We start from the raw sequence: 20,256 nt of genomic DNA, 5'->3' as shown, positions 1-20,256 counted from the left end.
TAGCTCATTTCCTTTTGTTGCTGAATAATATTCCATTTTGTAGATGCACCAAAGTTTTTCCACTTACCTATTGAAGGACATCTTTGTAGCTTTCAGTTTTTGGTAATTATGAATAAAGCTGAAATAGTCATTAATATGTGATTTTTTGCATGTGTAGACATAAGTTTTCACCTCAGCAGGGTAAATACTTAGGAGCCTGAATACTGGATGATATGGTTAAATTATGTTTAGCTTTGTAAGAACTGTCAAATGCCTTCTAAAGTGCCTTTTATCATTTTCAATTCTAACCAGCAAGTAATGAGAGTTTCTGTTGCTGTGCAGGTGGTTGTTTAGATTTTTTTCTATTCTAATAAGTATGTAATGGTATCACATTGTTGTCTTAATTCACAATTGTGTAATGACATATGGTACTGAGCATCTTTTCATATGATAACTTCTATTTCTATATCTTCTTTGGTGAGATGTCTCTTCAGATGTTTTCCCCATTTCTTAATGGAGTTACTTGTTTACCTATTGTTGAATTGTGAGTTTTTTGCTTATTGTGAATACACATCCTTTAAATATCTGTAGTTTGCAAAGATTTTTCTAGGTTTTGGACTCTGCGTCTTTTAAACAGTGTCTTTTACTACAAAGTTTCTGGGGTTTTTTTGTTTTGTTTTGTTTTTTAAAATATATTTTATTGATTTTGTACAGAGAGGAAGAGAGAGAGATAGTCAGAAACATCGATGAGAGAGAGTCATCGATCAGCTGCCTCTTGCACACCCCCTATTGGGGATATGCCTGCAACCAAGGTACATGCCCTTGACCAGAATCGAACCCGGGACCCCTCAGTCCCCAAGCCAATGCTCTATCCATTGAGCCAAACCGGTTTTGGCAAGTTTCTGTTTTTAATGTAGTCCAACTTGTCAGGTATTTTTATTGCTCTTTTAGTGTTTAAATTAAAAAATAAATTTAAACACTGAAACGTTCTCAGAATTTCCTTCTCTGTTATCTTTCAGAAAGTTTGTAGGTTGGAATTTTACATTTTGGACTATATCCGATTTCAGTTAATTTTTGTAAAAGATATAAGGTCTATGCCTAGATTAAATTTTGCATGTGTGTGTCCAATTGTTCCAGCACCATTTGTGGAAAAGACTATCATTGCTCCACTGTATTATCTTTGCTTACTAGTATTTGTCACACTTGAGTTGACATATTCATGTGGGTATATTTCTGGGTTTTCTATTCAGTTCCATTGATCTATGTGTCTATTATTTGTCCTATCCTTCACTAACTTGATTACAGTAGTTTTATAAATGTGTTTAATTTATTTATTTTTTTTATTTATTTAGAAAGAGAGGAAGGGAGATGGAGAGAGAGAAAAACAAAACAAAACATTGATGTGAGAGAGAAATACCGATCAGCTGCCTCCTGAACACTCCCAAATGGGGATGGAGCCTGCAACCTGGGCATGTACTCTGACTGGTGACCTTCGGGCTCATGGGATGATGCTCAACCACCTGAGTCACTGTGTCAGAGCTGGTTATGGTAGTCTCATAGTCAATCTTGAAGTGGGTAGTTATCAGTCCTCAAAAATTGTTTTTGTCTTTCAATATTGAGTTGGTTGTTCTGGGTTTTTGTCTTTCCATATAAACTTTAGCATCAGTTCTTCAATATCCATATCCACAAAATAACTTGTGGACACATCAGTTGGTTGCCTTTCACACATGTCTGAGGCATGGAATCCAGCTTGCCAATGAGGTACCTGCCCTTATCCAGAATTGAACCCATGACTCTTCAGTCCATTGGCCAACTCTTCTATTCACTGAGTCAAACTGTCAGGGAAGCATTTTTGTTCACTAATGTAAATTGTATTGTTTTAAATTTCAAATTCCAATGTCATTGTTAGTATATAGGAAAGTCATTTCCTTTTGTGCTTAATTGTAACTTGCAATTTTGCTATAATAGTCTCTTATTAGTTTGAGGAGTTTTGTTGTTGTTTCTTTGGGTTTTCTACATAGACAATCACATCATCTATGAACAAAGACAGTTTTATTTTCTCCTTCCCTATCTGTATACGCTTTATTTTATTTTCTTGTGTTATTTCATTAACTAGGTTTTCCAGTTTGATGTCAATAGGAGTAGTGAGAGGTGAGAGCTCTGCCTTGATGCCAATCTTAGAGAGAAAGCATATAGTATAGAAAATATTTGCTAATGAGTGTGTGTGTGTGTGTGTGTGTGTGTGTGTGTATGTATGTGTGTATGTATGATTCTCATGTCATGTAAAAATGGAAATACCATTATAATTTAATATGTTAAGAATACTGTTCACCTTAAGTTAAAATCTAATGAGGTATTTTTGCAAATTTCTAGATTTCATAAGAGAATAAAAAATGTATTCTATACACTCATGATAATATATTCTATATTGTGTATATAACCAATAACCTAGCAATTTAAAACTTTTCATATAGAGGATGTTTTGAGTATTATTCTTAATGAAGGCTTTCATATACTGATGCAAAGACAACTGGTGTTATCAGAAGAAGAGGCACGAAAACTGTGCAAGGAATATGAAAATGAAGATTATTTTGAAAATGCGATAAGATACATGAGCAGGTAAAATAAATTTCCAGTGTAGAAAGCACAGTCTAGTTTATTTTTGAATTATTTAAATCTCTTAACCTTTCTTTTTGCTCAAGTTGCCAAGCCTCTCCATTTTGTAAACAAGTGCTGAGTCTGCTTTTTGAGCCAGTCTCCCTCCCATGTCGATTCTCTGCTCAACTGTCTGTCTTGTCTAGTCCTCCTGGACTGTTACTGGAGCAATGGCAATATCCCAGGTGAAGTTGCTGGAATCCAGATGAGTTAAATGCCAGAAATCCAGGGTGTGCAGCGTCATCAATTCCAAGCAGAGAACTGATTGATGCTCAAGGGCTTTGGGAATCCTAAGGAGCTAGGAGAGGCATGAGAAGCTAGAAATCTGTCAGGTTCCTAAAAGTGTCAGTGAAGTAGCAGCTGGGGCAGAAATCCAGCAAGAGGATGTAGCTCAGCAGGAGAAGAGGAACAATGCAGGAACCATTCTATTAGAACCAAAGCCCCCTTTCCCCTTTCATTTCTCTGCTTCCATCCTTTTATAATTATGCTCTTAATAATATACCAATGGAAATTAATTTTAGATTTGATAAAAGGTTTATCTTGACTTTCTTTGTAGTCTATTTAACAAATATACTTTTATGATCTACATATAATTAGCTACTGAGTCAGATTTTTATTAACTTTGTTTTTAATTTTCTAACAGTGGTCCATCTCTAGCTCTTGTTTTAGTAAGAGAAAATGGTTTACAACACTGGAAAGAGTTAATTGGACCAAGTACCGTTGAAGAAGCTAAACAATTTCTTCCAAACAGGTTGGATTCATATCATAGGTCCCAAACTGTTTTTCATAGGAGCAATTATAATTCCCCTTTAGATGTGGGATATAGGAACCATGACTCTGGTTCAAAGGGGGTTCTCAGAGTAGCTAAACTTCCTGGGACAGAGTGGACTGCCATTGGCTAGAAGCATAGCCCAGTGCCAACATGAGTCCTGCCAAGGTTTTGCAAGAGAAGGCTGCAGGCTGCTTGGTTGGGAGCTGGGATTAAGTGATGGGTACCCAGGCAAAAGGCCAACTCTTGGCAGAAATTGCAACCCCTCCACTATTTTGGAGAGATTCTTTTGAGAAGGATGTGGATCATAAACATTTCAAGTCAATTATGGCTGACTTAATAAGTAGTCTCTACTTTGGCAGGAGCCATTACTAAGTTAGTCAACTAAACTTTGCAGTCAACTTAACACATGGTTTGCTACCTCGCACATAGGAAGTGCTCTGTAAATATTTTCTACCTTAGCTTTTAGGCTTGCTATCACCTGAGGGAGGTGGATAGTATCTCAGGCATCTACATTCTTGGGAGGTAGCTATGGAAACGAACTGAATTGTAATTTGCTTGAATTCTCTGTGCCAGATGCAGAGCAGGATTCAACATAGGGAAGAAAGGCTCTCACTTCACCTGAGCAAGAATAGAGGTGCTCTACCGGGCACAGCAAACTAGACACATTTGTTTCCGCAATAACCACACTTATGAAACCTCATTTACATAAACCTGGAAATAATTATTTTTTTTTTGGGGGGGGGGGCAGGTTATCTTGAGGCTGCTTGTCGTGAATGGGCACCTTTTATCCCCTGTTTAGCCCTACTCACTTATGTCTTTGCTGCTGAACCAGAAAATAACTATCAAGGATAATGTGGGTTGAACACTGTCAGTAGTGTGAGCAGAGTGTCATAGATCCTCTGAATGAAATGCTGCCTGGAATTGAATGCATGGCATTAGAGAGAGAGAGGAACTACTCTCAACACAAAGCCTATGACATCAGGCACACTCTTCTAGCAGCTGTGGTCCCAGGTGTGGAGGGAGCGCACCAGCAGAGACATTCCTCCAGGTGGAGGCACCCACTGACTGCCTCTCCCACTCCACTGGTGCTGTGAGGATTCCCATCCAGAGCCCTAGAATCCCCATCTTGCCACAACTAATCCTGACCTTTCTATTGGGTTGGTTCCCCTTTTCCAGTTTCATTGGTTCCACCCAGGTCTTTCAGGTTTTTTGAGAGATAACTGTCAACAGAGCTCTGTCCCTTTTCTGCACCCAAGGATCAGATTTTGCACTCTGCAGTGCTTCATCTGAAATTATGTCACTTTCATAAAAGATAAATATACAATAGTAACCCCACCATGCTATCCTTACACATGCACAAACTCACACTTACAAATGTATGCACATTTTTTTCCAATAATCATGTCTAACAGTGTAACAGAGGGGCTGGTTGTAATCCTCTTCCTTGAATGGAATAAGTGCTGGTGATAATTTAAGCTGTTTTGTCAACCATTGTGCAAATTCCTCATCCCTGGCTAGCACAGGCTCCAGGGAACTTAGGCCACGAATATAAGGGTGAGAGAATAGTCAAGGTCTGAGTGGGAAGGGCAAGAATCAAGGCCCGAGTGGGAAGGTCATGTTGGATAAATAAAAAATGGGTCACTGAAACCAGAGAGGTACAAAGAGAGTCTTGAAGGTGAAGCTAGAAAGCCAGGTTTCTAGTGATGTGGCTCTATTAAATAAACAGGATTCAGAAACCAAGATGGCGGTGTAGGTGAGCAACTCGTCTGTTGCTCCCACAATTTAAAAATTAAAACTAATATAAAGGACATCTATCATCCAAAACCATGGGAACGTTGGCTGAAAGAGAAAGGAGTGCAAGTGCTGAAAAACTGAGGAGCCTAGGTATGGAGGCACTGGAATCGGGCTGGTGGCGAATTTGTCTGGTGGCAGGAGACTGGGCATGCGGTTTTTCTTTTCAACCAGAAAGGAAACAAGCTCCCTATCACTTTGAAATTAAGTTTCTGGGGTCACGTGGGGGACCCAGATGCCTATTGGGAGAAGCTGAGGGCAACTCTTGCAGAGGTGCAGGCAGCAATCATTGTTTACTGAGCTGGATCACAGGGAAGTGAGGACTTGGAAAAGTGGGAGGAGTGGGGGGGGTTGGCTTGGATAGCCTTTGCTGTTAGCCACGCCCCAACCTAGTGAAGTCCTGAGACCCCACCCCACCCTGAGGCCCCGCCCCACCTTGAGACCCTGCCCTGAGGCCCAGCCTGCAGATTCTACAGACCCACCCAGGCACCTCACAGCTGCTTTTGCATATAAATGGCTGGTATTGTGGCAGCTTAATGAAATAAACTGCAGCTCCAGCAACAAAGCTCCAGCCACAAAACTGCCAAGTCCCAAGCAAATGAACTGGACCCCATTGGTGATCCAGAAGCCAGTGTTCCTAGTGGTCAGTTTCAACCCCTCACACCCATAAGTGACACATTCGGGAGACGGACTCAGTGAGCACCAAAGCCCCACTGAAACAAACCTTGTCTCCAGTGCAGCAGTTCTTCCTTTATAGACAGAGCGGGTCCTCACAGACAATTGGCCTGGAGATCAATTCCTCCCAGTGTACCAACAGCAAACAAGGCTTAATTATACCAAGACTTTGCACTCAGCCCACAAAGGGATATACCAAAAGCGACCACCTCAGGTGATTGGGGAAGCTGAACTACTGGACCCTATGGGTCACCTACCACACAAATCCACTCCATCAGCCAAAATGAGGATACACAGAAACATGTCACGAATGGGAAAGATTAAGGAAAGTAAACTACTGGACAACACATAGTTCAGAATCACATTTAAAGATTACTCAAGAATCTTCTAAAAACTTTTGAGAAACTTGATGAGACCTCCAAGAAGCTTGGTGAGACCTTCAAGGACAGTAAAGAGAATACCAAAAAAAAAAAAAAAAAAAAAAAAAAAAAAAAAAAAAAGGAAAAAGACCAGTCAGAAATTAAGCATACAATCTCTGAAATAAAGAATATACAGAAACTCAACTATAGATCAATGTATCCCAAGAATCAAACCAAAGATCTGGAATATAAGGAAGAAAAAATCACCCAACCAGAGAGGCAGAAAGAAAGAAGAATCCAAAAGTGTGAGGATAGTGTAAGGAGCCTCTGGGACAGCTTAAAGAATACCAACATCCGGATTTTTGGGGTGCCAGAAGAGAGCGAGCAGGATATTGAAGGCTTAATGGAAGAAATAATGACAGAAAACTCTTCCTACCTGGTAAAAGAAATAGATTTACAGAACCCCAAACAAGAGGAATCCAAGGAGGGACACACCAAGAAACATCATAATTAAAATGCCAAGGGCAAAGGACAAAGAGAGAATCTTACAAGCAGCAAGAGAAAAACAGCTAGCTACCTACAAGAGAGTACCCATAGGACTGTCAGCTTATTTCTCAACAGAAATTATGCAGGACAGAAGGGAGTGGCAAGAAATATTCAAAATGATGAACAATAAGAACCTACAACCAAGATTACTCTACCCAGCAAAGCTATCATTCAGAATTGAACGTCAGATAAAGAGCTTCATAGACAAGAAAAAGTTAAAGGAGTTCATCAACACCAAACCAGAATTACATGAAATGCTGAAGGGTATTCTTTAAGGAGAGGAAGAAGAAGAAAAAAGTAAAGGTAAAAATTATGAACAACAAAAAGACATAAAATACATTCCTACAGTACCAACAAGTGAACCTAAAAATCAAGTGAATAAAAAATCTGAAGAACAAAATGGACTAGTGAATATAATAGAATCAGGGACATAGAAAGGGATTGGACTAACAATTCTCAGGGGGAAGGGAGTCTGAGGGGTGAGGGAAGAGATTGGACAAGAATTTTACACCTATGGATGAAGACAGGGGCGAGGGGTAAGGGCATAGGGTGGAGTTGGGGATCAGGTGGAGGGGAGCTATGGGGAAAGTGGGGGGAAAGAGGAACACCTGTAATAATCTGAACAATAAAGATTTATTAAAAAAAATAAAAAATAAATAAATAAACAAGATTCACCATCACTGGATTTTGATGATTGGCTGCTCAAAAGTGTTTGTAAAAGGCAGAAAATACAATGAACAGCGTGCATCTTCTCTGTTAAAATATACATAGATAGATACATACATACATAGACAGATAAAGACAGAAAAAAGGGGAAACAAAAAACATCAAGGAACAATTGACTTAAGAGATATATATTTATCTATTGTACAGAAACAGAACCAGACAAATTATTTAACACAACATGAATTGTCCAGGACCATCAGGAGAGGGAGAGAGAGAAAGATCAATGATGAGAATTGTTGATTAGCTGCCTCCTGCAATGCCCCCTAATGAGGATTGAGCCCAAAACCTGGTAATGTGGCCTTGGCTGGAATTGAACCTGGGACCCTTCAGTCCACAAGCTGATGCTCTATCTACTGAGCCAAACCAGCTAGGGCACTACTGATTCTTATTTATTTATTTATTTATTTATTTATTTATTTATTTATTTTTTATTAAATTATTATCTGTGTACATATTTTAACATTGCCCCTCCCCCCTCCCATACATACCTTCCCTCCCCAGAGTTTTATGTCCATTGGTTGTACTTATATGCATGTATACAAGTCCTTCGGTTGATCTGTTATCTCCCCCAGATCTCCCTACCCTCCCCACTGTAATTTGACAGTCTGCTTGTTGCTTTACTGTCTCTATATCTATCTTTTGGTTCATCAGTTTATAATGTTCTTTAATATCCATAAATGAGTGAGGTCATGTGGTGTTTCTCTTTCATTGATTGGCTTATTTCACTCAGCATGATGTTCTCCACTTCCATCCAGGTTGCAGCAAATGATGAGAATTCCTTCTTTTTTTATGGCAGCATAGTATTCCATTGTGTAGATGTACCATAATTTTTTTAATCCAATCATCTGCTGACAGGCACCTAGACTGTTTCCAGATTCTAGCTATTGTAGATTGTGCTGCTATGAACATAGGGGTGCATATATCCTTTCTGATTGGTGTTTCTAGTTTCTTGGGATATATTCCTAGGAGTGGGATTACTGGGTCAAATGGGAGTTCCATTTTCAGTTTTTTGAGGAAACTCCACACTGTTCTCCACAGTGGTTGCACCAGTCTGCATTCCCACCAGCAGCGCACGAGGGTTCCTTTTTCTCCGCAACCTCGCCAACACTTGTTGTTTGTTGATTTGTTGATGTTGGCCATTCTGACAGGTGTGAGATGGTACTGCATTGTTATTTTGATTTGCATCTCTGGGATAATTAGTGACTTAGAGCATGTTTTCATGTGCCTTTTGGCCTTCCTTCTGTCTTCTTTTGAAAATATTCTATTTAGGTCCATTGCCCATTTTTAAATTGGATCATTCATCTCCCTTTAATTTAGTTGTATAAGCTGTCTGTAGATGTTGGAGGTTAAACCTTTATCAGTGGTAACATTTGCAAATATGTTCTTCCACACAGTGGGCTTTCTTGTTGTTTTGTTGATAGTTTCTTTTGCTGTAAAAAAGCTTTTTATTTTGATGTAGTCCCATTTGTTTATTTTCTCTTTAGCTTCCATTGCCCTAGGAGCAGTATCAGTGAAGAAGTTCTTTTGGCATGTGTCTGAGATTTTGCTGCCTGTGGATGCTTCTAGTATTTTTATGGTTTCTCTTCTTTTTTTTTTTTAATATTTTATTTTATTATTTTTTTATATATATTTTATTGATTTTGTACAGAGAGGAAGGAAGAGAGCCAGAGAGCCAGAAATATCGATGAGAGAGAGTCATCGATCAGTTGCCTCTTGCACACCCCCTACTGGGGATATGCCTGCAACCAAGGTACATGCCCTTAACCGGAATCGAACCTGGGACCCTTCAGTCCCCAGGCCGACGCTCTATCCATTGAGCCAAACCGGTCTTGGCCCCCTTCTGATGTTTAAGTCCTGTATCCATTTTGAGTTTGTTTTTGTGTATGGTGTAAGTTGGTGATCTAGTTTCATTCTTTTGCATGTATCCAATTTTCCCAACACCATTTATTGAAGAGACTGTCTTGACTCCATTGTATATTCGTGCCTTCATTGTCAAATATTAATTGAGCATAGTGATTTGGGTTGATATCTGGATTCTTGATTCGATTCCATTGATCTATATGTCTGTTCTTGTGCCAGTACCAGGCTGTTTTGAGAACAGTTGCTTTGTAATACAGTTTGAAGTCTGAGATTCCTCCTACTTTACTCTTCTTTCTCAGGATAGCTGTGGCTATTTGGGGTCTTTTATTGTTCCAAATGAACTTTAGGAGAGTTCTTTCTAGGCCAGTGAAATATGCCGTTGGTATTTTAATGGGGAGTGCATTGAACCTATAGATTGCTTTAGGAAGTATGGACATTTTGATGATGTTGATTCTACCAATCCATGAACATGGTATGTTCTTCCATCTCTTTACATCTTCCTCTACCTCTTTTTTCAGTGTCGTGTAGTTTTCCGCATATAGGTCCTTTACTTCCTTGGTTAAATTTATTCCTAGGTATCTTAATTTTTTTGGTGCGATGGTAAATGGAATTGCTTTTTTAGTCTCTGTTTCTGTAATTTCATTGTTGGTGTACAGAAATGCCATGGATTTCTTGGTGTTAATTTTGTATCCTGCTACATTGCCAAATTCATTTATTAAGTCAATTAATTTTTTAATGGAGTCTTTTGGGGTTTTTTTTATGTACAATATCATGTCATCTGCAAATAAGGATAACTTTACTTCTTCTCTTCCAATTTGGATGCCTTTTATTTCCTCTTCTTGTCTAATTGCAATGGCTTCCTGGGAAGGTTCCATTGCATTTTCTCCTTGATTTAAAGTTTAGTTTGGAATCTTTGGTATAGAGTCAAATGCTAATAGTGTTTGATACTATTTAGTGATCAGGATTCTATAGATTATGCTTTGTCACTGTGTTAGGGCATCCATTCCTCCATTCACAGTTATCTGTCAATCTCCATTATCAGGATTATTTAAATGTCTATACCCTCTCTCCCTCCCTCCCTTCCTTTTACTTATGTCTTTATTTTCTTTCTTTCTAAAGACTATTACATCCTTGGAATAAAGTAGTATTCCCAGACCACTCTGTAATTAATTACTTTTTAACTATGCCTAGATCAGGGATGAGTTGCTTTTGCTTGATAATTTTGAACAATTTATATAAATACTGTTATATTGTACTAATGTTATGTTATGTTATGTTATGTTATGTTATGTTATGTTATGTTATTATACCATAACTGTTTTTAACTTGTTTTCTTTTCCAAAGTTTGTGTGTACAATTTGCAATGGGAAGTTTGCCTATCAACCAGTTGTATGGAAGTGACTCATTAGAAGCTGCTGAGAGGGACATCCAGTATTTCTTTCCTCCTCAAAAAACTTTAGCACTGATTAAACCTCACGTAACACCCGAACAAAGAGGTAAATATTTAAAAATGAAAGCCAATGTATAAATTTTCTTCAAATTTAGTGAAAAAATTTTCAAACTACAGGAAAGTTGAAGGAATAATGCCAATTCTTAATATAGTCAGAATATAGCCCCCCAAGTTTAAGCTGTGGGTGCAACTTTGACAAGATTTACATTATTTAATTCCCTCAATAGTTTCCTTCTACTTCAGGAAGAAGAGTTCAGATTGGCTCTAATCTTCAATTTCAATCTAGCAAGAAGTTTCTTGGGACCGGTAGCACAGAGTGAAACATGTCTTAACTTTTAGCACAGGAGCTGGTCCCCTCCTCTCCCACTTTCCTAGTCCACTCGATGTTTCAGAAAAGATGCATCTCAGAAATGAAGCACCTACAATAACATATTAAAGTTCTTCTGAATGACAGTCTGGTGCTTTTTAAGTTCAATTTAGGTTAGCATAGTTTTGGGTTTTTTTGTTTGTTTGTTTGTTTTGTTTTTTAATATATTTTATTGATTTTTTACAGAGAGGAGGAGAGAGGGATAGAGAGCTAGAAACGTCGATGAGAGAAAAACATCGACCAGCTGCCTCTTACACACCCCCTACCGGGGATGTGCCCACAACCAAGGTACATGCCCTTGACCGGAATCGAACCTGGGACCTTTCAGTCCACAGACCGACGATCTACCACTGAGCCAAACCTGTTTTGGCTAGTTTTGGTTTTTAAAATCACAGTATGCAAGTAAAACTATCACCATCCTTAGTTATTTCCATCTACTTGAACATGGAGTAAAATGGAGGCAATCTGTATGATTTGCAAATATCTGTTTTCTCTAGAGGCGATCTTACGCCGTATTAAAGAAGCTGGATTTGAAATAATACGAATAAAGGAAATTCTGCTACTCAAAGAGCATGCTGACAAAGTTTATTATAAAATAACACATAAAAATTTTTATAACAGTGTATTGGAGATATTGGCTGCGTAAGTTTCTGAAATGTAGTTCTTTGTATTATAAGGTAGTAAATGTTCATTGTAGAAAGAGAAAAAAATTAATTAAAACATTTAATCTAATCTCATTCATGAAAAGACACCTTATTAATATTTTGTGTTCATTCCTTCCTATTTCTTTTCTTTCCTCCATATCTTTCTCTCTTTCCTCTCCTTATTCCTTTTTTCCTTCCTTTCTCCTTCCTTCCCTTTTTTTTTTTTTTTTAAATTTAGGTCTTCACATTAGATATAGAGGCTATCTGGGTTTAATTTCCTGGTTGCCAATGTACTTTATCTCTATCTTATTTTCTTATATGTAAAACTAGAGGTCCAGTGCATGGAATTCATGCACGGAGAGGGGGGTGTCCCTTAGCCCAGCCTGCACCCTCTCCAATCTGGGACCCCTCTAGGGCTGTCCAACTGCCCATTTAGGCCCGATCCTGGTGGGATCCGACCTAAACGGGCAGTCGAACTTTCTTCTCACAAGCCAGGACTGCTGGCTCCCAACTGCTTGTCTGCCTGCCAGCCTGATCACCCCCTAACCACTCCCCTGCAAGCCTGATTGATGCCTAACTGCTCCCCTGCAGGCCTGGTCACCCCTAACTGCCTTCCCCTGTAGGCCTGGTTCCCCCCAACTGCCCTCCCCTGCAGGCCTGGGTCCCACCCAACTCCCCTTCCCTGCAGGCCCGATCACCCCCAACTTCCCTCCTCTGCCAGCCTGGTCACCCCTATCTGCCCTCCCCTGCAGACTTGATTGCCCCCAACTTCCTCCCTTGCAGGTCTGGTCCCTTCCAACTGCCCTCCCCTACTTCCTGATGGCCCACAACTGCCCTCCCTTGCAGGCCTCATCCCTCTCAACTGCCCTCCCCTGCTGGTCATCTGTGGTGCCCATCTTGTGTTCATATGGGGGCAGGATCTTTGATAACCTGGGGGAGGCCATCTTGTTTGTTGGAATAATGATCAATCTACATATTACTCTTTTATTAGATAAGAGAGATGCCTAGTGTATGAGTGGAGGCCGGCTGGTTTGCCCTGAAGGGTGTCCTGGGTCAAGGTGGGGGTTCCCTTGGGGTGTGGGGTGGCCTAGGCGAGGGGCCTGTGATGGTTTTCAGGCCTGCCATGGTCCCTGGTGACCAAAGTGGAGGCCCTGTATCTGGGATTTATGTATCTTCTATAATTGAAACTCTGTAGCCTGGAGCGGAGCCAAGCTTCCTGTTTGCTCTCTGGCTGCAGCCATTTCTGTTGGAATTTGTTTACCTTTTTTATAATTGAAACTTTGTAGCCTTAAGCGAGACTTGGGTTTGCAAAGGCAGGCAGAAAGCTTGGCTTCCTCCATTGCTGGGGAAACCCAAGCCTGCCTCCTGCTCTCTATGGCTGTAGCCATCTTGGTTGGGTTTATTTGCATACTTGCTCTGATTGGCTGGTGGGCGTGGCTTGTGGATGTAGTAGAGATATGGTCAATTTGGATATTACTCTTTTATTAGATAGGATGGGCATGATAATAGTACCTAACTCTTATGTTTGCTGTGAGGGCTAAAAAATTGATACATTGAAGATACTTGGAACAGTGCCTGGACTATACCTATAGAATTAAACCATGGCCCTTTTCTACCAGCATTTTACTATGCCTTGAAACAAACAAAAATGAGAGCATTAAATCACACTAATTAGTATAAAGAATAAGGAAAAGCTCTCTGGATGAAGTTGTGGCATTCTGTCTCTAGCCACGTATGCAATCTGTACAGTCTTAAGTGGCCCAAGTCTTCTGAAAGCACTGTTATTTGCAGGGGTCCATCTTTGGTCATGGTTCTGAGCAAGTGGAATGCTATTACAGACTGGAGACGATTGATGGGTCCCACAGACCCGAATGAAGCAAAGTTGTTGTCCCCAGACTCTCTCCGAGCCCAGTTTGGAACAAGCACTTTGAAAAATGCTGTCCATGGATCAACTAATGTCGCTGAGGCAGTGCAAGCAATTCAGAATATATTTGAAGAGATTGTTCCTGAGAATCCTGAGTATCCCGCGGAACACTAAAGTACAGTACCTCTTTAATAACTGTTATTTCCTTTCCTTTGGTCGTTACAGTGACTGGGTCTAGGACAAGTTTGTTCTGATCAGAACATACATATGTTCCTGAATTAAACTGTTTCCTGCCAGATATATTACATTGCTGCACAGCAACCTTGAAGCCTCAAAGCCAAACCTTGTGCAGGGACCTGGGACATAGTGGAGTAAGCAAGATATCCTTGGGGTTGCAAGCTATTGGTGTCATGTCTCAGGACAGTCTCATGAAGTCCCTCTCCTTGACTCCCCTCCATTTCTCCTCTTTGAATTGCCAAGGTTTCATTAAGCAGCCTCACCTCTATTCATTATTTGGAAACTTGGAACCTACTAACTACCTGTGGGTGATATATGGTGATATGATAGGAATCATAAAGCAAAAGCCAGTCATTTCTAATCCTTGGCAAAGAGCTACTTATTTGGGGAGCATGTGTATTGAATCTGCTTAGTTACTGATGGAAAACTTTTCTATCCTGGGCAATGTGGGAAGTGGAGTATAAGATAGGAGACTTTTGCCATCAAACTTTCTTTCTTTCTTTTCAAAGAGCAGCCTCTCAGTTGTACACATATATGGCTTTGGAGGCTGGCTTCAATATGACCGTCCAGACTCTTCACATGTGCAGTGTTGTCTCCAGCTGGATGAGCCAAATTGAGACTCCATCCCCTGAGCATAATGGGAAAGCACCGTGAAATGGAGAAATCCCTCCACACCCATTCAGGTTCCTCAGGGGGAAAAGTGTACATCGTTCCCTTAATAGTGTCATTTAGTCTATGCTTTCTCTAGATGTAAGAACATTGTATCAACACATTCAATGCAAAAATAAAAGTAGATTCTGGCATAGTACTGCTCACTCCATAAGTCTTATTTAATTACTAGAGACCTGATGCGTGAAATTTGTGCAAGGGGCTCAGCCCCTGCTCGAGTGGCTTTGTCTGAAGGCCATCCAGAAGGATGTCCAGAAGGACATCTGGTCTAATTAACATATGCTTTTATTATTATAGATGGACTAAAGCATGATTTTACAACCTATAAACACTTATGTTGAGAAAATACGTATTGTATATCTGCTTGTACTGTGGGATTTTGGATAATAGAACACTGGTTGAATGAAGGGTAATACATTCAGGGAGATGCAAATGTAGTGGGAGACAAATCTCACAAAAAACTATCTAACTGTAACCACCACCATAAGACAGTACATTATTATTTTTTAATTTTAAAAAAAATGTATTTTATTGCTTTTTACATAGAGGAAGGGAGAGAGACAGAGAGCTAGAAACGTCGATGAGAGAGAAACATCGACCAGCTGCCTCTTGCACATCCCCTACTGGGGATATGCCTTCAACCAACGTATATGCCCCTCACCGGAACTGAACCTGGGACCTTTCAGTCCGCAGACCGATGCTCTACCACTGAGCCAAACCAGTTTCGGCAAGACAGTACATTATTAAGCATGACAGTGGTGAATAACTTGGGTTGTGCAACTACATTCTGTTTGTAGCATCTAATAACTTGGTTAGATTTATCCTAATATTTGCACATTTCTCTCTCTCTCTCTCTCTCTCTCTCTCTCTCTCTCTCTCTCTCTCTCTCTCTCTCTCTCTCTTTATGAGGAGAGCATTATGAATAGTATCAGGGACTTCAAATTAGTGTAAAATACAATGCTGAATTGACAGGTGTATTTGATGGGTAGGAGCTTGAGAAGGTAAGAGATGTGATAGATCTTGAATAAAGTGTAGGATTTTCAAAATCAAAAGTAAGGAAGCAAGAAAGTGAATTTAGTTTTAAAAGTTTCTAAATGGGTGCATCTTGATATTTATACATATACTAGAGGCCTGGTACTTGAAATTCATGCACAGGGTTTGGGGGTGTCCCTCAGTATAGCCTGCATTCTCTCCAATCTGGGATGTTCGACTGCTGGCTCCTAACCACTCACCCCGCCTGCCTGATTGCTCCGAACCACTCTGCCTGACAGCATTATGATAGCCCCCTCACCACTCCCCTGCTGGCCTGATTGACAATTGCTTCCCTGCTGGCCCAATTATCTCCAACTGCCTTCCTCGGTGGGGCTGAGGGGATTGGGGGACTCTGGTTGCAGGAGGCAGGGCTGAGGGGACTGGGCGCTGCCATCTTGTGGCTGTGAACACTGCCATCTTGTGAGTATGTGATGGTCAATTAGCATATTCCCTCTTTATTAGATAGGATAAGGACATTTTGATGGTTGCTTTTACTATGTCTACTATACTAGTTCATATCATTCTAAGGGATAGAATTGTGAGACTGTTTCACATACTCAAGAATCATTTATTCAACTCATGGTATATGCTGAACACTGTTGCAGGGCTGAATACACAAAGTCCTTGTCCTAAAGGAGTTCAGAACTCTAAAAGAAGGAGATAAAAGAAAATCAGAGTGCTTTGAGCAGATGCATATAGGAGATGGTGAGGAAGAATGAGATACAAACCACCCAGGCAGGAGGCATTGCAGTAATCAAAGTGGAAGATAACAATCTGTAGAAATCGTGAGTTAGCAATAAGTGGAATGACCAGAGAATCCTTAAAAGGCTGACTTGCATCCACAGGACTTATGATTGACCACCACTCTATCAAATAAATGGGAAAAGACAATGCTTCCTGGCTTGAGTAATTGATGACATGCTTGAACCATTCCAAGATAGGAGATCCAAAAAAGAAAAAGAAGGAAATACCATGAGTTCTGTTTTGCTCATGTGGGGAATGTAGGCATCTGAATTGAGAATAAATCAGGCCCTCAGTGTAGCAGAGCTAAGAAGGCTCCACTGGAATGACATCAGCAAAATGGTAGAGTAGGCAGCTATAAACACCCATCCCTCCTTGGGGACATTGAAGACATAAGCAGAAACTGTCAGAATAAACTTTGTCAGAGCTCTGGGGGAAAAAATCAAAGGTTTACAGTAACAAAATGAGTACTGAAACAATAAAGGGCAACTTAAAAATGTGACATTTTTACTAGTCCCATCACCTCCCCAAACTGGTCACATTCTTGAAGGTTACAGCTGTGTTCTTTGCATGGGACTCTGGTCTTTGGTGCCAAAGAGAATAGAGCAGATATTATGAACTAACTCGAGGCCCAGAGCAAGAGATTCATGCACGGGTAGGGTCCCTAGGCCTGGCCAGCGATCGGGGCCAATCTGTGGGGTGACCGGCGGGGTAATCATGGGCCCGTGCTGGCACCCGCCTTGGCTGGTCTGGGGCCTGCGGGCTGAGGGCAGTTCCTGCATTGAGCATCTGCCCCGTGGTGGTCAGTGTACATCATTATGACCAGTCATTCCACAGGTCATTCTGCCACTTGGTTGATTTGCATATTAGGCTTTATTATATAGGATTGCTGTGTTTTTCTGTTCTAAGCTGCCTGGAGGCTACCTGAAGGGTAACTCAAGGAATGTTGAAAACAGGGATGCAAACGTGTACACCAGTGACAGCAGCAGCATTATGCATAATATCCGAAAGGTAGAACGCCCCAGTGCTCATCGACAGAAGAATGGATGAACAAATATGGAATATACATATACACAATGGCCTATTATTTAGCCATGAAAGTGAATAAAGTATTGATACATGCTACAAAATGAATGCATCTTGAAATATGCTAAATGAAATAATCTAGACGCAAAGGACAAATATTGTATGATTCCTTTCATACGAGGTACTAGAATAGGCAAATACATAGGAACGGGAAGTATAGTAGAGGGAGGTAGATGTGGGAGAAGGGAGACATTGGGAGTTATTGCTTAATTGGTAAAGAGTTTTTTAGTAGGGTGATGAAAAATTTTGGAAATACATTGTATTATAAAATGTACAAAATCTAGTCAAGTGAATTATCAGTAAGGATGTTTCTCAAATTTTTAAAATTGCATTTTCTTCAGAAAGCATTTTTACAAAAAAACTAGGGTAAATGAACGATCAACTTTCTTTGGATTATGCAGAGGAGTAAGCATTGTGAAAATCTTCACCTTTTTTCACTTACTTCACATTCTGTACTCCTTCAAATCAAATACCCTCATCTGCTGTTTATATGCTTGAGAGAGTTTGGGTATCCATAATATAATTGTGTTTTTGGTACACTGGTCCAGAACTTCAAGTGTTAAAACAATAAGCTCTCTAAAAATTAATAATATACCTCACCAGCAGATGGCAGGCTTTACTCAGTTGTCTATATATGTGTACAGTCTGTTCAAAGATTTTATAAGCAAGATATTGAGAAAGGTTATTTCTTTTAGATTATAGAATTGGTCTTGAGGTAACTAGTAGAAATCTAATAATTAATAATCAAAGAGATATAGTTAATTACACTTGAGTTTTTGTTGATGTTGGTCTTAAGGGTATTGAATTTAATGGGTGGGACACTACAACATGAGGCAGGCCTATGAGGGCTGGGATTAATCATACCTGGAAATATCTCCTGGCCCTGGGAGAAAGGTTAGAAAAGGCTAGAAATTGTCAGGGCTCCAGCTAAAGGGGCCGATTTTGAATCTCAGCTGGACTTTAGGTAGAAAAACCACACGTGTTTTGGACTACTGTCACTGAGGTAATTGAGGACTGCAGTATCAGTGGGCACACAGGAGAGCTCTGAGATGAGTTTTGTAAGAATGACGAGAAGCATCTACTAGTGAGGAGATGGGTCCAAATACAAGGAGTAGCTCAGAAGGTAGGCCAATGGTATGCCTGTGAGGGAAGCACTTCAATCTCAACAGCCAAGCAGAGCTGTGTCTTCATGAATTTCACCATTCAGAACAGTCACCATTATGTAGTACAGGCTTAGACATGCGCCTTGACTCTGAAACCAGTGTCTTTGAGTGCCCCACTAAGCCCCTCTGGTGTCTTTCCAAGATAGGGCACCCGAAGCATTCCTGATTTGATACTCATACAATTCCCTCTCTGGATCCTGTTCCCTGTAGCGGATGCTCTGTAGAAAATGGAAACATTTCCTAAAACAGGCTATGACCTATTCTGTGGTCCTCTTTTTGGGCTCTCTTGATGCCCTTTCTTTTCCCTGGAAGGACCCCTGATTCGGATCGTTTCCTGAACTGCGTCTCAACTGGTTCACCCTTGGATGAACCTCGCAGCCAGTTATTGAAATGCTTTTAATAAAGAAATAAACTTTACTGGGCCATTTTCCACATGTTATTCAGCTGCTAAAACATTTCAATGACATAAGAAATGTTTGAAAATTTTAGAGGACTGAAAATTGAAGAAGAAGAAAAAAAGCCATCCATAAGATTCAACAACAGTATTTTAGATATTTCTCACTACCATCATGGAATTTTATTCATAATGGCATGTTTTGCTTAATGTCAGTTCTTTATACCGCATTGTATTATTCGTGTTGTTACAAGTTTGTGAGATTTGGTTTCAGCCCTCTGGTTGTGAGTCTGCTGTCAGCTAAATTTTATTGTTAATAAAGTATGATCTTTTCCCTCTCAAAGTATATCACCAATGTGATCCAAACTTCTAATTATAAAATGGCTCTCACCTAGATGTTGCAACTACATATATTAGCATTATTGGATTATAAAACTATTCTCATAGAAATATTGCAGCTAGGTATATTGGGTTTATGTTTATGTTACCTGAACAGGTAAAGGCAAACTTACACATCATAGTATTTCTTTCTTTTTTTTTTTTTAATATATTTTATTGATTTTTTACAGAGAGGAGGAGAGAGGGATAGAGCTAGAAACATCAATGAGAGAGAAACATCAACCAGCTGTCTCTTGCACACCCCTACCGGGGATGTGCCCGCAACCAATGTACATGCCCTTGACCGGAATTGAACCTGGGACCTTTCAGTTCGCAGACCGACGCTCTATCACTGAGCCAAACCGGTTTCGGCCACATCATAGTATTTCTTTCTTTCTTTCTTTCTTTCTTTTTTTCTTTCTTTCTTTCTTTCTTTCTTTCTTTCTTTCTTTCTTTCTTTCTTTCTTTTTTTTTTTATATATTTTATTGATTTTCTTACAGAGAGGAAGGGAGAGAGATAGAGAGCTAGAAACATCGATGAGAGAGAAACATCGACCAGCTGCCTCTTGCACACCTTCTATTGGGGATGTGCCCGCAACCAATGTACATGCCTCTGGCCGGAATCGAACCTGGGACCTTTCAGTCCGCAGACCAACGCTCTACCGCTGAGCCAAACCGGTTTTGGCATCATAGTATTTCTTATTGCCATTAAACACCTCTAAAATATTTGTGGATTTTTAAAAAATTTTTTTTTGCATTCTAGTATAAAGAAAACTTTCTTCGATAGAATAAATATGTAAAATCTGTAGTAATATTCAACACATTTTCTCTTCAATAAATTTGAAATCTATACTAATAAAAAGATAAT

At 40.0% G+C, this 20,256-nt stretch overlaps 1 protein-coding gene across 1 annotated transcript in view; it reads left to right on the top strand.

The window, feature by feature from the left end:
• Positions 1–13,862, top strand: part of LOC311629329 (thioredoxin domain-containing protein 3-like) — a gene marked incomplete at both ends in the record, with an annotated part of 70,640 nt that extends 56,778 nt beyond the window's left edge. The window contains 5 exons of the mRNA XM_084897303.1: positions 2,454–2,598; positions 3,278–3,385; positions 10,708–10,859; positions 11,678–11,822; positions 13,616–13,862. Coding sequence (XP_084753429.1) covers positions 2,454–2,598; positions 3,278–3,385; positions 10,708–10,859; positions 11,678–11,822; positions 13,616–13,862 — 797 coding nt within the window. The remainder of the gene's footprint in view (positions 1–2,453; positions 2,599–3,277; positions 3,386–10,707; positions 10,860–11,677; positions 11,823–13,615) is intronic.
• Between the last annotated feature and the right edge of the window lie 6,394 nt (positions 13,863–20,256).

The sequence above is a fragment of the Pipistrellus hanaki genome (genome assembly GCF_964339955.1).
Source record: "Pipistrellus hanaki genome assembly, chromosome: 10".
NCBI classification, from domain to species: Eukaryota; Metazoa; Chordata; class Mammalia; order Chiroptera; family Vespertilionidae; genus Pipistrellus; species Pipistrellus hanaki.
This window is presented reverse-complemented; position numbering and strand designations above follow the sequence as displayed.